Source organism: Melozone crissalis, unplaced genomic scaffold (assembly GCF_028551555.1).
Source record: "Melozone crissalis strain CALT ecotype California unplaced genomic scaffold, PUWL_Pcris_2 ptg000063l_1, whole genome shotgun sequence".
Taxonomy (NCBI): Eukaryota; Metazoa; Chordata; class Aves; order Passeriformes; family Passerellidae; genus Melozone; species Melozone crissalis.
Genome location: NW_026535841.1, coordinates 15,411,593 through 15,428,311, shown reverse-complemented (window position 1 = coordinate 15,428,311; position 16,719 = coordinate 15,411,593). Strand labels below are relative to the sequence as shown.

At 48.3% G+C, this 16,719-nt stretch overlaps 1 protein-coding gene across 3 annotated transcripts in view; it reads right to left on the bottom strand.

The window, feature by feature from the left end:
* Window positions 1-12,059, bottom strand: part of MMP17 (matrix metallopeptidase 17) — a 50,880-nt gene extending 38,821 nt beyond the window's left edge. For all 3 annotated transcript variants that reach the window (XM_054288574.1, XM_054288572.1, XM_054288573.1), the window contains exon 1: window positions 11,699-12,059. In XM_054288574.1, coding sequence (XP_054144549.1) covers window positions 11,699-11,827 — 129 coding nt within the window. In that variant the 5' untranslated portion in view covers window positions 11,828-12,059. The remainder of the gene's footprint in view (window positions 1-11,698) is intronic.
* Window positions 12,060-16,719: the final 4,660 nt, after the last annotated feature.

Below are 16,719 nucleotides of genomic sequence, written 5' to 3'. Positions count from 1 at the left end.
ATACTCATATGACAAAGTAAAAGCACAGGTGACTTCCCCAGGTCAGAGCTCCAAAGTTCAGGATACAAACTTGGCACCCTTGCCCTCACCCTTTCACATCCACCATCAGCAACAGACACCACCTCTCCTTTCTGCTCTTACTCACAGGAAAACCATCATCACTCATCATTCAATTTGCAAGTATTTTCGCACTGTACAGCTTCATGCTCTACCACACATCCTAACTTCCATTGCACACTTGCAGGCAGCACTCCCCCTTCTCCTAGGGCTGGCAAGCTGGTTTCTCCTGAAGCTCTTCCAGCTTATTGAACTACTTTGTTAATGCGCCTTGTTTCCCATCAGTTAAGGGCAGAGTACCGGGGACATAATTTATTTTCCATGTTTAATTATGTCAGGAGAGTCCTTAAAGGATTTGTTTGCTGTTGCCTCAGTTGCTGCTCATGCTGAGGTTACTGCCTGCCCTGCTGCATTACCAGCAAGTCAGGCCTGGGGAGACTGGAGTCCACCAGCTTCCCTCTGCTGTTCTGACATTATGGAAACAACTAATTTCCCTTAGACTTCTTAAATTAGGAGCAGAATCACCCTTTCCACTGGCCAATAGGCTCTTATGCCACATGAAAAAAAGGTAAGCTGAGAACCAGCAGTGGCTCCTCAGCTTAGGAGCTGTTTCTGCACAGTCGCCAAAGATGGGTCAGTTCTGGTCATCTCCTTTTAGGATGGTTTGAGCATGTCCTGTCTGGACTGTGATAATACAATGACAGCAGAAAGTGCTGTTGCTCCCACAATGGAGTGCCCCAGGAATGAGTTCCTTCTCCAGAACATGTGGATGGAGACCTGAGGCCCTTGAAAAATTCAGGTATTGGGATTTTCTCAACAGACCAATTCCCCCTGCCCTCATCCTCATAGGGGAACCAGCTGGGACATATTTTACTCCAGCTGCCACTGTCTTTATTATTAAAATTTCTCATGGCTCAGTCATAGCTGCAGCAGTCACTTTTTTTTTTTTTTTTTTTTTCTATAAACAGTCTGTGGCAAATTTGCAAACTGAGATGTCCTCCTCTGCACCAGCCCATACTCAGGGCCCCCCACCAGCCCAGCTTCATCACCCACAGATGGCAGTGAGACCCTGCACCCTTCCCCAGCTTGTCCAAGCCAACACGTCACCCCACTCCCAGCTGCTATCCAGCAACTTCCAGTTCTTTGGAGCATCCCAAGGTGATGTGCTGGGGACCTGGCTGCCAATTAGTTTGCTCTTTAGGGTTCTAGACTACCCTGGGGAAGGAGAGTATGCCATATTGATTTTCTCTGGTTGCTATTCTTGCAACCATCCAGGTAAAGAAACAAAGAAACATTTGTATTATGTCTGTAACAGACCCCTATGGTAGCCGTTCAAGCATCCTACCTGCTGCAGAGCAGAACTGGCAATTTTGCCAGAAATTCTGTTTTGAAGGGGTTTGCAATGTTAATTAAATATTTGCAGTTGTATCTCTTGGCTCTGAATAAGATCAGAGCCTCTCTGAGAAGGTGAGCTCAGCTCCTTGGCCCCATTCAAGCCTGGCTCTGAACAAGTCTGGCTCTCAACACTGAATTCCCTCAACACAACATCAGAAATATATTATTGTTCCTCCACAAAAGGAAATTAATTCAGGACTGTCAGGGTTCAGACACAGTATTGGTCTAGATAACCTACAGGCTGAGAGATGATCGCAGAGCTACAAAACAACAGCAGATGTCCTTGCCCAAAGAACTGATTCCTCTAAACACACAAGCAAATGGAGTATCTGTGATCACACAGACAGGCACAATGCAGGAGGGACAGCAAGTCTCCGCAAGGACTCTGCATGAATTCCACACAAAGTTCCCAGAACTCTGGATTCCTTTCACTTCTGATGATGTAAAGCCCGTTCCTGGGCTGGTACTGGTGACCTACCCAGCACAGATGGGCTTTTATAGACTCTGCTTTCCAGGAAAACATGGAAGGGAGAGGAGCTGCCAAGTTTGGAAAATGCAAGAGACAAGTTGGCTTTAACGGTTCAAATTCTTTAGACATTTAAAAGAGGCAGATTTTTAAGGATATTGATAAATTAAATAGAAGAGAAACACGGAGAAGATAAGGAGAACTTGAAGTCAGGGGAGCTGTGGGACTGGGGCTCTGGGGCAGCAGAGCCAGATCTACTGCCAGGGCTGTTCTGCAGCAGCAGTGGGAGACCAGCACGTGGCTCACCAGTGCCCCACAGGGCTGGAAAACCAGAACAGAGGATGGAAATCACTGACGGTGCTGGGCTGGCGTTTCCTACCCAGCACAGTACCATTTTTGCCAGCTCTTACAAAGAGGCTTGGGAGCAAGGTGGGTGGCAGAGTCAGAAGCCACTTGGCACCTGCAGGTTTGCTCCAGAGCCACTATTCATAACCACCCTTTGCAGCCAGAGCTGCTGCGTATGACTTGGGGCTGGGGTTTGTGAAGGCAAGAGCCAGCACGTCAGCCCTGTGGTCTCCTGGGCACATTCAGCCACTGAATGTTTTCCGAAGATGACCAAAGCAGCGTGATGTTTTCTCAAGAAAACAGCAGAGCTGCTGCAGTTGGCAGGCTCAAGAAGAAAGTTTGTACTGCTGTTAATAAAGGTGTTTGCTATGAGGGACATGGGAATTACTGCAGAACAACAGCAAGGAGGTGCAGAGGCATTTGGGGAACTTCACCCATTTAAAGCACAGACAGCTGCCACCGTACAGGAATTCTGCCACCAAAGGTGTACGCAGGATTTGAGACCTGGGAGCCCCTATCCCCAGGCTCAGTTAATAGCATCTCTCACAGTGTCAATACCACTGACATCATTGACAAAGGCTCTCGGGCTGCAGCTCCAGGGGACCAACCACCCAGCACTTCTCCCTGCTCCCACGGATGGGCTTCCAACCACCGCTCCCAGCCCAGCACCAGCATATTTTCTCGGCTATTTTCCTAGTTTCCACAAGAGGGCATCGGCACGACACCGACGAGACGCTCCCAGGTCCGCTCCGAGCGGCGCCGCCGCTCCGGTCCCCGTGGCGGCGGGAGACGGGGCCGGGGTCTCGCCCAGGGTTCCGTCTGCAGAACGAAAGCGGCTGATGCACATCTCCCAGGAGATCTCGACTCTGGTGCCGTGACTCATCACGACGTTTGCTATTTCAGAAATAAACTCCTTTTCCTCAAAAACGCGTGTTTCTTGAATAGCTCTGCCAATACCAAGGGGCTGCAGGGAAGTGAACAGGCGTTCCTCGGGGGCTGCCGAGGGGCTCCCACTGGCACCTCTTTTCTCCAACCTCCACATTCCCGTGCACAGACCAGGCAGGGAGCATGAACCCTCGGGAGCTGTTCCTCTGGGGAAAGAGCTTTGTCTGAAGGGTATGCTGGGCTCCTGGCAAACCCTGATGCATGGAAAGACTTTGCTGGCAAGAGATAAACCAGCGAAAGTAATCACCTGTTCCCTCCCTCAGTAATAAAAATCTGAATGAGAAACACACAAAAGCCCCTCAACCCCAGTCTGGAGTGGATACCCTTCACAAAGGAAGCTTTTGGCTTGGAGACCTGGAGCTCAGAGCTCAGGTTACCTTTCAGGGAGTGATGAGATCACTTGGTCAGGAACCATATCTCATGCCACAGAAGCTGGCAGATCAGGCACTTGATGCTGTGGACTTTCAGCAGAGAAAGAAAATTTCAGTATCTTCTTGGATGAGTTTTTAACCCAAGTGAGCCAGTAGAAGACTGCTCAAATCAGTGATGGCCTCTTCACTGCCCATCCAGGACTCTGTGGCATGACAGTTGATTTCCTCAAGATTATCTTGATCTTTCTGGACACTGAGTGTGTACCAAAGCACAAGGTGTATCAGAAATGCCAAAACAGCAACAGATTGTCTGACAGGCCTGTCATTCTGTCATGAAATGTGACATGCATCCTGCCTGAGAGGAAGGACTGGATTGCTGTACACTTGAGAGCCAGCTGAGGCCTGGCAAGACTCCTCATTTCGGAGTCTCATTGATCAGACCCGGAGGATACATTGCTGCAGCATAAAATAAATGTGGCAAGAGTCCCAAACTACCTATCTCTCTTTAACTGTGCCTTCATATAAAACATGTTGCCATTTCACAGGCATGTCTGTGAGGAATTTCCCATTTGTGAATCCAATATCCTCTCACTTTTGAACAAAAATGCATCTCTGACGTGAAGGATGCAAAGGTAGAGAAAGCATGGCTCAGTACAGAGCAATGGGGAATTTGCCAAGCAGCATCAAGATTGAGAACAAACAAGAAAAATAAAAGTCAGCTTAATGCAGAGAGCTTATCAAAGGAGAAAAATACTTTTTGTGCATCATCACTGATTATCCTGCTGCAACAGATGCACCAGAGGGACACTGTGAACATGACAGCAGGACAGAAAGGACAAAGTAAACACAAATAACAAGGCGGGAACAAGGCTAAGAGTGGGTGGGAGCTCCCATGCTCCCCACCACAAGCCTTGTCAAAGACACAACCCTAACCAAGCACCAGCCAAGACATGATTAATGTGGAATAGATGTGCTATCTCCAGAGGAGATAGCATGTGGTGGACTCAGGAAAAACATGAGAGACTGCTGGCTTTTTCTTGCTCGGTGATAAATGAGACCTAACACCCTTTCCCAGAGACCAAATACATCAACTCCAGCGCTGCAGGTAATTAGGTCTGGAGTCAGACCTAATTGAAATTGTCTCTAGCAGTCATGGTATCATTTTGCTTCTTGTGCTTCTGTTGGGGTCCCATCACTAAACTTCTCAGTAGCTACAGAAAGACTAAAGGAGCATTTTCTTGTGTTACACCTAAAGGTGTAACAGTCATCCCAGCAGTCATCCAAGTTTTTGGTAATTATAGTTGTGGAGGAGCCCAGCAGAGTCACCCAGCAGCTCAGTGAAGTCACAGCTTCCATTTTGAGGAAAGCAGGAAAATCTGTCTCCTGAGATGTACTTCAACCACACTATCAGCAGTAGCACTTTTGCATGACAGCACCTCACTGAGAAAAACAAATCTTCATGAAGGGTTAACTGATATATAGACAGTCAAGAACAAGCACTATAGCCTAGAACTTGCAGTATTTTGTAAAGTCTACAGCTGCCAGTCAAGTGGATGCTTCCTCAGAAGAGTGTTTCCAGGTTTTCCTCTCAAAAGAGATCCCGTGGGAACCCTTTCCTCACACACTGATCTTTTTCATCTTTTTATCCTACCTGGGACCCCTGCAGGGTTCAGCTGCTCCCTTGGTCCCAACCCCATCCTCAGATCTGCTTCTCAGCCTTTGGACAGTCAAGTCTCCCCAAGTCTGCAAGCAGCCCCTGAAGTTTCTTTTTGATCTCTTGGTAGTCTGCCATCTCCAGACAGAGGCATTTGGTGAAAAGTGAAAATGTCTAGAGCCAGGTGGTTTTGGATGCAAGCCCTGGGGAAGCTGCATGGAGGTTAAGTGCCCCCACCACGGTGCAGGACAGGCAACCTCTGCAAACGAAGACAAACCTGTGGGTAGAGCAGTCCACTTATCTCCCACTTCTGTTTTGGATGAGGAAGACTTCTGTCCTGTACTCTTAAAGAAGGATGTGTATAGCGGACCGTGTAGAACACTCTTGGATTTCAGAGCAAACCCAGGATGTAACAGCAGCACCGACACTGTTGGATGATCTTCGGCAGCTGGGAGTTGAAGCACAGAGACGCCAGCTGAGGTTTGTTATATGTCAAAATAATCTAAACATGTCCATCACCTTGGAGCAAGGGCCCCATGACACAGGTAAAATTGCTTTTGTTCACTCAAAAGATCAATATTGTCAGGATGAAATAGAATGTGAGCTGGTGTGAAGAACTCTGCCTGACCACTGACTGTCAGAAACAGGCAGAAACTCCCTCTTGTAAAAACAATATGAAAAAAAATCCTGAATATACTGCCACTTCCCAAGTCACTGTATTTGGACTGTTGTCACCAGGAGCCATAGATCATCTCTAAATTTCTTGGAAGAACAATTTTCTGTGCACATGGTGTCTTCTGATGCAGGAAGTTCCTCAGATTTAACTGGGCTCCTTTCTATTAAATCATCATGGCTAATTAAAAAGCCAGAATTCCATCTGAAGACCACGCTCCTCGGTGAATGTCGGCAATTATCCATGTCAGGTCTTCCCTCAGAACAAACCTCTTGTCAAATGCAGTTTCTTATTCTGATCTAAAATTGTCTGGTCCTTCAGCAGCTCCTTCCCTTCGCCCCTTTGTCTGCTTTGTTTTGCATTGGATTTAACTTTGCATATGTGGTTTGGTGCGTGTTTTTTTAATATAACATCAAATCTCTTAATTCTCTGACCCAGAAAACAGAGACAATCCTCATAAAAATCTGGGACAAAGAAGATGCAGCTGGCACGTGTGCAGCAGCAGGAGATTCCAAAACTCCCAAATATACCCATTTAAAGTGATTTTGATAAAAGAAAGAATTTTGAGAACTGCTGCTGTCAGATCACAGGTTATTTTGAAAGCAAATCCTAGGCTTTTAAGTGGTGCTCTAGTCTGAGCAAGACCCTTTGAAAAGTGACAATGTGGTGGCCCGTGTTCATCATCAGCCAAGATGTGATGGCTTTTCCCTCCAAGTTGTCACCTCCACAGGGCCAGCCAGGACACGAGACCCACACAGGGTATACAGCTGCTCCCACAGGGTCTAGAAATTCCGGAAATAAAGGTTCCCTCAACCACAGCATGACCTTTCCCGGAGCCACAGAGCCCCATTCCTGCAGCACTTTTGACAATGAGTAAATAATGAGAAATTAGCGCACAGCCCTGATGATGAGTCACAGTGAGCCGTCACTGGCAGTTATGAACCTGCCAGGACAAACAGAGTGTCACAGACCGCCCTGTCCTCCAGTCTCATGGATCCATCACCCATGTCACCCCTTGTCCTCCACAGAGCCAACACACACTGGTCCCACTGGTGAGTCACACCCAACACCAAAACAGGAGAGCCCTGGCCAATGCTGGTCAGGGATGAGGACGCATTGCATTTGGTGTTGCCTCTTTGCATGTTTAATTTAATGAGGAAGAATAACTAAATATCCAGGCTGAGTCACACAGGCAGTGATCTCCCTTCGCCACAGGAGATTTTAGGGGCAAAAGGAGAAGATGGAGGTACAGCCATGCTGTCCCCAGGAAAGGGGGTGCCTGCTAGCCAGGAATTTCTACCCCCAACACAGCACCAAGGGTGAAGAGTGAGGCCAGTGCAAGAGCTCACTGCTCCATCCCCAGCACCAACTATAGGGAAGTCCCTGGTGACAGCAGGGTTTCATCCACTGGCTCTGAACACTTCCCGAATTTCATTAAAGTGGGTAATTTAGCCTGACTACCCTGGCTAGTTCCCACGGCTGGGACCACAATAGCAGCCAAGCCCAGGAGGAAATTGCATTACTGTACATGGAGGTCTCAAATCTGAAAGGGAAAGAACAGCTCACACCAACAAGGGCTTTAATACCAGATTAAATGCTTTCACAGCAGCCCAGCTGTTCGAAAGCTTCCAGACAGTCTTCTGTCAATTTAGTTTGCATTGTATTTTGGCTTCAAGAGGTACTTTAAAATGTAACCAACTTTTTTTTTTTTTAATACGGTACCTTAGCTTTCTTGAAGGGAATTCATGGACCTAGGACGGGCGCTGCTCCATATGGGAAGGCGTGAAGTGCTTTAATGGCAGAGGGACCAAGCAAAGCTCCTCTCTCCAAGACTGTTTAGGGACTCTATTAAGTATTCTGTCCTTAAAGACTCGCCATTTTAGAAGGCTGAATGAAGCTCCAACTGAAATTATCAATTTTTAATTTCCCCATTAGCAGAAACAGAAGAAGTACAGTACTTTCTCCTGATACAGGGAACAGCCTACATTTGTACAAGGGTTTTACTTTGAGAGGCTGATTACCCAAGCCTTGAACCAGGAGCTAAGCCATGTCTCAGGGACATGCCCCACTGGGTACTTAAATGCAGGAGTTTAGGGGAGATCTTGGCTAACTCTGGGCAGATGGGAGCACGAGGGCAGCTGGACTAGGATGCAGCATGGGCAGTGGGATGGTCCTACCCTACTCAGGGCTGGGAAAGCACCCCAGAAACAGCAAGGATGAGTCTTGGGCTGGCTTCTACTCTGAAATTTGGCACTTGGGAGATGCAGGGCACACACTCATAGGAAACTGCTGTTCCTCCTGTCCCGCCGTCCCTGACATGGGGACACAGAGGAACCTCTGTCTCTCCCCTGGCCCACCACAGCCAGCGGGAGGAAGGGGGCGGGGGAAAGGGGGGCACAGCCTCGAAGGGCTCCGTGCCACCACGTTCTGCCCACAAATGCATCCTTGTCATTCAAATGAGAAGCGGCCATAAAAGGAGGGCCCTGCCCTAAACAAAGAGCCACTTAGGATAACGGCAGAGAGGGACCGCGGGTCGTGGTCTCCACCGAGGAATGCAAATGCCTCCAAACCCTGGAAGCAACTTCTCTGGGAACAACACAGACAGGGCTTTGTGAGCAGGAGGCTGTGCATACGAAAGCCCCCAGGAATGCCCAGCAATCCCCAGCTGGAGAAACGCCTCAGGGGCATGCATAGACCTTCCCTCTCACCCCTGGCCACAAAGTCAAGAAAAAGCAGCTCACAGTCTTTTTTTTTTTTCACCCACGCTCTAGTAACCAAACTAAAACTTTCCTGGCACTCCTGCATCCTTTAGCCACTGATACCAGAGCCCTTGCCCACACAGGATGATCTCAGTGAAGCCACCACCACCACCCTGTCAACTCCTCTCTGGCAACCTCTATGCCAGGCAAAGCAACTCCCTAAGGCAAAACATCTCCCTTGGGGACAAGCTAGCCAAACCACAGGTTTTGCCTTGCAAAGCCATGTCCCCACAACAGCAGCAATGCAGCCCAGTGGGCAGGAGCTGCGGCTTCCTTACAAACCAGCCAATCTCCAATCTCAGCACCTTCAGCGTTCAGGTTCCACATGCCAGCTATTCTGAAAAGCGCAGCTTGAAGGTAGACCTCCTGCCAGACCTGGTACAAAGCCCAGTGAAATGAGAGCTCTCATTACTAAGTTACTACTAGTGTATAGGAAGTTTTTGCTGCTTGCACTCCTGAGACATCTGAACTCAACAGCCATAAAAAGATGCAATTTGTGAATGTTGTGGTGGGGAGGGGTCGGGGGTTTACTGTAAAGGCAGCAGTAAAAATGCAAAGTCATGAATCTCAAAAGCAGTGTACTAAAATTCAGTGGAATCACTCAAGTCAAGTTCTGTTCCATTAGCTATTTTATGTTCTCTTTGTCAGGGCAGCTAATGGAGAAAAATAAAAACATTAATAATCAAGTTAGATTTATAAACTGGGCAGAATATTCCACTAGTAATGAAATCTGGAGAATCACTCCATGTTATATTGCTTTGGGCAGCATGCTGACAAGAATTGCCTTTGAATTTTAGCCCTCTTTCATTCTGCTGAACTTTAATTTGGCCCGCCACCATTGTTTCATTTAAAACAAACTCCAAGCAGGAGCGGAGCAGAAGACAGAGATCAGAGGCACAGTCCAGCTCAGCACTGAAAACCTCCAGGTTACAAGGGGTGAGCATTTGGGCTATAAAAGCTCTGTTGACATTGTGCTCTGTTTACTGCAGAGAACTGCCGGGTATAATTTTCTAAGGTTAGCAGAGCTTTCTATTGGCATGGTGTCATGTTTCCTAGATTTCAAATATTTGATTGAAAAGCCCCATAGATCTTTAATTTCATAGTTGCTTCATAAAGTAGATGTCAAATCATTCTTGAGGCTCTCACTTCCCTGAGAGTGGTAGTTTTCTAACAAAGCCTCCGAAAATATCTGGCTTCTGTGCTCCCTACTGCTCAGTAGAGGGCATAAGCTTAAACCTGATTTACATTCAACTCCTTTGATTTACACTCAACCCCCTCACCAATGCTGTCTCAAGCTGGAGAGATTCTTTGCCCCAGTAAGGACATCAACAGGAGGGAGACAACACCCTGACATCAATCATACATCCTAAATATCAGATTCCCAGCCTAAACAAGTCTCGGTCTAATGTAATCTCCTTCTCCCGAAGTTAATTTCTGCTCAAGTACCACCATCCCCACCACCTTCTGCTTTGCCAGGCAGCCCCAGCTCTTCAGCAGGGTTTGGAGAGAGCGCTCAAATCTACTCCAGGGCTAAAAAATTTACATTAATGCCTGAAAATTGTCATCAGTAACTAATAAGCCCCTCGAGTATTAACATTTACCCTGTAAAAGCTGAGTGCAGCTTATTCGGTAGCGAGGGTAAAAGCAGGTCAAAGACAAAGTTTGAGTTAAATTGACTGGGGCAGAATACATCAATCTGTGCGCTGTTCGCATGAAATATTAATTCCAGCTTTAACATCTGGTTACAGAGGAAAGTGAATGCACCATAATGATGCAGGTATACTTTATATTCACCACATTTTCTATTCTCTTAGGAACAGATGGGGAACGATAGGCTTTGTCTTCCCTGGCAGGTGTCTGAGCCGGAGCCTGTGAGCCAACGCACACGCTTGGAGCCGGAGCCTGGGCGGCGGAGGCAGCGTCCTGGCGCACTGCTCTGAGCGAGCCCTGCTCATTAGATAACCCTACCGCGCCGCAAACCCTTCCTCCCTCCCGCCTTCACAGGAGTGCACTCGCAGCATTTCGAAATGTACTAAATTTCAGGGAATTTCTCCAAACTGGCGGGTCCAGCCCCAGCACTTCCCGCCCACACCCAGTCACAGAGGGCTTTCTGAAACGCAGGTTTGATATAGTCGCGGGGCGTCTCTGTGCTACAACTGGTATAAGCTGCAAGAAACTTCTCCTCCTTCAGGAGAATACCCTTAATTTCTTCACTCTCAGAGAGGTGAAGCTGTATAGACCTGCTGGCACCGTGACCTGGCAGAGACGTGACCTAAGCTCTCCATGCCTGCTGAAACCTGTTTTATCCTTGCGGACTAAGCAGGCACCTGTGAGGGGAGAAGCAGAACCACAAAGATGCCCGCGCTGTGCAGCCAACCCTCCACCTGCTGCCGGCACCGAGCAGCCCCTTAACACATCCCCGAGGCATGTCTCAGTCCTGGGGGATCGCTCTGACTCAAAACGTGCCGTTTTACCCTGCTTGCTGCTGGAGTTTGTGTGGCTCCACGGCGGGCAGGGAGCCCTCGAGACAGACCAGCCCTTTCCCAGCGCCTGAGAAATCACCATCCGTGTGTGAAAGCCGGTGAGGCCGTCGCCCCACGACGCTCGGCTGGGGGAAAGTTGGGTCACCAGGCTGGGTGAGGAGGCGGCAGGAGAGGCACCATGCACTGGGTGCTAGGGAGGGGGACTGGCTTCCAGAGGGCTCGGTGTAGTGGGTATGGGGTGGGGGGCGCTGGGTGCGGGGGGGTGGAAACAGACCCTTCCGCCCGCGCGGGTGGGGGACCAGCTGCAACGAGCGGCACCACGTAGATAATGCTGGAGGGGACACCGGGTGTAAAAGGGCCCGATCAGCGGGAGCAGGAGACGGAGGGCAGCGGCGCAAAGGGGGTACTGGGCAGCGGGGTGCGCTAGGGAGCATTTCCAGCCACCGAAGCTCGCCCAGCGCCGCGTGGGCCCGCGATGCCCGAAGGTGGGGGAGTACCCGACGAGTCGGGTGGCGGGGGCGGAGGGAGCGGAGGGCCGCGGGTAACTCACAACTCCCCGGGTGATGTCCTCCGCCGCGGGGGTCGGCGCCGCGGGCGCTTCTTGCCACGCCAGCCACAGAGCGAGCACGAGGAGCATCTCCCGGAGGCGGGCGCGGTGCCGGGCGGCGGGGCTCAGCATTCCCCCGCTCTTGGCGGCGCCCGGCCCCGGCCCCGCGATGGGCTCCGCCGGGCTCCGCGCCGCATCCGCGCTCGCGCCCCGGGCTGCGGCTGCCGCCGGGGAGGGAAGGAGGCAGGGAAGGAGGAAGAGAGGCGGGGAGCTCCACTCTGTTCCGCGCTGCTCCGCCGAGGATGGAGGAGGGGGGCTCCGCTCCGCCCCACCGGGAACAGAGGCTGGGGGGACTCCGCTCCGCGCTGCCTCGCGTTGCCGGGTGCGCCGCCGTTACATCGCCCCGCTTCCGCAGCCTTCGGAGCGGCAAAGTTGCTGCGGCCGCTGGCACGGAGCTGAGCGCGGCTCAGCAGCTGCAGCTGCCGGGAGTCGCCGCGGCTCCGGCGCCGCTGCCAGGCACCCCAGTGCGGCCGGCCGGCGGAGGAGGCGGAGGAGGAAGGGATGCTAATGAGGGAGGCGGTGTCAGGGCTCCGCCCGTGTTGGGGGTGCTCGCAAGCGCGGTCTGGCCGCGGCGCAGCGCCGAGCCCCGGTAGCGATCCCTGCCCGCTCCCTCTGCGTCGCTCGGGCAGGAGCGGGCTCAGTCCCCTCCCGTTTTAATATCTGCGCCTGGCTGAAATCCCTCAGGATTCCGACACGGTTTTTTTCTAAACATCAACATTTCTGTAAGTACCAGCTTCATCTCCGAGTTTTGAAGGGGCTATGGCAAAGACCGCGTGGTTTTAGCATCACCCACTGACATACTGTCTCAGCGAGACAAATGTCTGGCTTGTCCCCATAAACAGCATAATGGGATCCTATGGCCTCTGCAGCGTGTCCTCCCTCGAGAGCTGTGAATCTGACACATGCTCCGACAGGCCAGATGGCAGGGGACACCCTGACAGCTCTAGCTCCTGCTAGTTCAGGATGAACATGTACTTCCTACTCAGCATCTGCCTTCCCTGGTTGCTACTGGCATGTTAATGCATTCAACAGCTTTGTAAATGATTTTTAAATTTGGGTGCTTTTAAAATAAAATTAGAGTTTCTGTTATAAGATAAGTAAGTGGAGATAATGAAGAATGGACAGAGATGAAAAATTGCTTCTAGGTGCTGCTCAGGCAAAATTGTAATGGTCATTGATATGACATCTTCTGCACAAATAGATTAATCCAGCAATGAACTGTAGCTGCTCCTGGAGATATTTAATATCAGACAGCACTGGAGAAAACCAGTGAGTAAGGGAAGAAGAAATCTTTGTCCAAAAGAAACTGGTTAAAGAGAACTGGCAGGGAAACCTCACTTCCTGGGGGTGAGTTTGCACTACCCTGTGTCCCTGTAAACTGGACTGAAGTTATACTGCTCCAGCACCAGATATATCAGAGGGAAAACACCTGAATTACAGGGCTCAGAGCCCCACCAACAGCTGCCTGAACTAAAGAGCTGTTATCTCGAGAGCTTTTCCCCATGCTAAAACAAAGAGCATATCCATTTTCAACAGTTGTAGAATGTGCTAAATTCGCATATTGCAAGAGTATTATTTCCACATCTGTTTCGCCCCACAAAAGCCTCAGAGTTTTTAGGGGGCCAAATGTGAATGAATTTCCCAATCTCTGACCTCCGTAGATCTCAATGCCCTGTTTCCCTGTCTGCTCAGGTATTAGTTATTAGCACCTGTGCTGTGTCAGCACCTCAATCTGTTTTGCACCACAAGAACCTGCAATGTGAATGATTAATTAGGGTGGACGAGTAGTTGCTTTGTCCATACCTTGTTGAAAGTAATTCCCAACGTATTTATAAACATTTTTAGCAAGCACTTACAAGAGACAAGATGGCAGATATCTGCCATAAATTACAAGACCAAAAGAGTCCACAGCCATGCCAGGTGCAAAGAGCTGGGAAAGAATCTTGAATAGTTTAATTTTATTGCATGAGTCTTCCTCCTTTAATAAAACACTGCTTGACCATCAAGACCCAAAAAAATATCAGAGAGCCTCTAAACACTGTATTTGAATGTATATGGCATATATACTCAAAGTTAAGCATCAAATTTAAGATCTGAAGTAATCATGCTAACTTCACTTTACCATAGTGAATCTAATAGAAGAGCAGCTCTCCCTGGAAAGTGGAAGTTGTGCCCAAAATGATGAGACACATTATGTGGATGCCATCAGCTCCTTACAGCTACAGAGAGCAGAGCTGGGCAATAAAAAGGACCTGGTTATAACAAACTGAACTGTGAACGGTTTTCCTCTCTTTCCTTTTCAGTAAACAAAAAAACCCCACTTCAATGGCACAGGTTTAAATCTGCATTTATATCATAAGAACTATATGAGGGTAGATGGAGTTTTCATGCCATTCGTTACCCAGGTGAGTTGCTGAATAGAATTTATTTAAGGAAGGAACAGTGTGATGATTTTAATTCTGTTAAGCATAGTTTCCAAAAAGCATTCTTTATATTTCATTTATTGCAAACTAATGACTCAGTTAAAACAGCATTTCAACACACTTGAGCCAAAATATTTGCTTTGCATAAGAATACAATAGAGATAACTGCAAGCAGCTTGTAAGTAAGAGCAAGCAAATAGGCACCCAGAGCACAGAGCTATTTGTGGTGATGCCTATGGTCTGTTTTAGCCCAAAACTTCCATGCTGAACAAGAAATGCTAGTAAAGCTGATTTGCACGTTCACATTTCCCTGATCTGCCCATTATTGTCAGTGTTCAGAAAAACCTGTAAACAAGTACACAATTTGTTTTCCTTCCACATACATTCCAGCCAAATGCACATACTTATAATATTTTCACCTTTGTGCACCAAGATGACAAGCATGAATCTAAAATGTCATTATCTTCTAGCTATACATGCCACGTGGAAGATGAAGATTTTTCCTCAGTGTCTAGCATAATTAGCATGTATGACAACATCCAGACAATTTAATTTCCTAATTACACAGTTATACGGAAAATATTCTTTGCATTAAATATGCAGGAGTTCTTATCAGTACTTACTATAAAACTTTTTCTGCCCTGTTACATCACTGCAGATGCTTGTATTTTAGCAGGTTCAGAAATGAGAATTTTCTGCCCTATCAACCAGAAACTGCTGTGTGGAGTGGGGGCCAGGCTGCTGCCATTGTCCCTCTCTGTGCAGCTGCTCCAACAGCACACACGGAATTCCCAAGGGGCAGGAAGGACTTCCTCCCAAGTCCAAGCAGTGAATCTCAGACCCTGCAAAGTCTGAGAATGAGGATATTTCTGATATTATCTTGCTGTTCTCTAGAAGATTTGGTAGCCATAGGATAAAACAGTTGCTGGAGTATAGTTTGCTTACTTGCAATTAATATCATCCAGAAACTACTTATTTGCATTCCTACTTTTAAGATTGATGGGTGACCAATGAAATTGGAAAAGCAAGCAATTATTTTTCCAAGTCCAGTGGTAGACACCCAGTTGCACGTATGTTTAAATACCGCTCATGGGAAGTTTAGAGATTTTTCATTTCCCTGAGTAAAGCCAAAGTAGATCAAGTCATTTACAGATGACTTAGAAGTATGCACCTTTTTTACTTCCTTGTCCTCCAATTGAAAAATCAACCTGACATTTTTTCATAGCTTATACTAAAGGAGAGGAACCAAAGTTGGAAGGGGCATGGAAACCAGTATTTTCCTGCAGGGCAGGGCTCTGGAGCGATGCTGCGGAGATGCTCACAGTGCCCTCGGCCACAGGACTTTTGTTCTCTAATAATCACACACTGGCACAAAGATCCTCCAGCGTCTCACAGATGTCCATCTGCCAGCTTCGGCTTCACGGGCTGAGACAGCGCTGACCATAATTCTACCAGCGCCCACTATCGGCACAGTTTAGTCCTCTCTGACTCACTCTAATGTCTAAATCTCACAGATTTCTCTCACGTAACACCTGAAAAGTGCAGCCTTCCTGGCTTCCCCTGAAGCTGCAGCTCTTCCCAGCCTGCTTCTCCTCTGCTGGAAAACCCTTTTATCCCTCTGCCAGCCATACTCCTGCAGGTACCCATAGCAAATCCTGTTTCAGAGGTCTTTTTCCAAGTCTAACACTTGGAAATCCATCAGCACAGCTCTCAAGCAGTTCTCTGTGGAATTCTTTATATCAGATAAAACAGATAAAAGCTCTTTATTTCAAAGATTTTCACAGACAACCCTGCTTCGTCTTTTGTTGCTCATTTAGCACCAAGAAATCAGCTTCTTTGTCCACCTGGCCATGAAATCCCCTTCTTCCTTCCTTGCTCAAACACCTGCACTCACATTCTTGCATGCTGCCCCTTCTGCATGGGAATATTTCCTTCTCAGCAAGCTGGAGGCAGGCATGCTATCCTCCCTTCGCCTCTTATAAAAACACTGTACACTAGGACACCACCACCCAATCCCAGTATATTTTTTCCAGTACAACTGTACTCCAAGAATTTGAACTGTATTTTTCTGTAATTTCTTCTATCTCCCTTGCTTGCAGACATGTCTTGTATTCCATCTTCTTCTCTTTATTCCAGGTTTGTGATGCACCCAGCACGAGGTCATCTCAGTCTGCTGCTGGACTCCCTTGGCACTACAGAAACATTGGTGGCAACCCAACAACACCCACAGCCTCAGCTCAAGGCCATGTTACTACTGAGCAGACATCAGCACAGACCATCTGGAACAACACTGGCCACTTCTGCCTCCCTGCTGCATCATGTTCTTCTCACAGAACAGTGTTGGAGGCATTAACACCCATGAATTATAAAACAATACCAAAAAATCATGTTCTGCAGGCTTAGCTTGCTGCAGTGTCCCCAATACAGAAAAGCCTCCATTCACGGTCTTGTAATAATGAGCCAGGCAGAAGGATGGGTCAGAGCTGCCATGTTAATGCAAAGCAAAGTGTCATTTTCTCTTCACTAGCAGCATTCCTATCC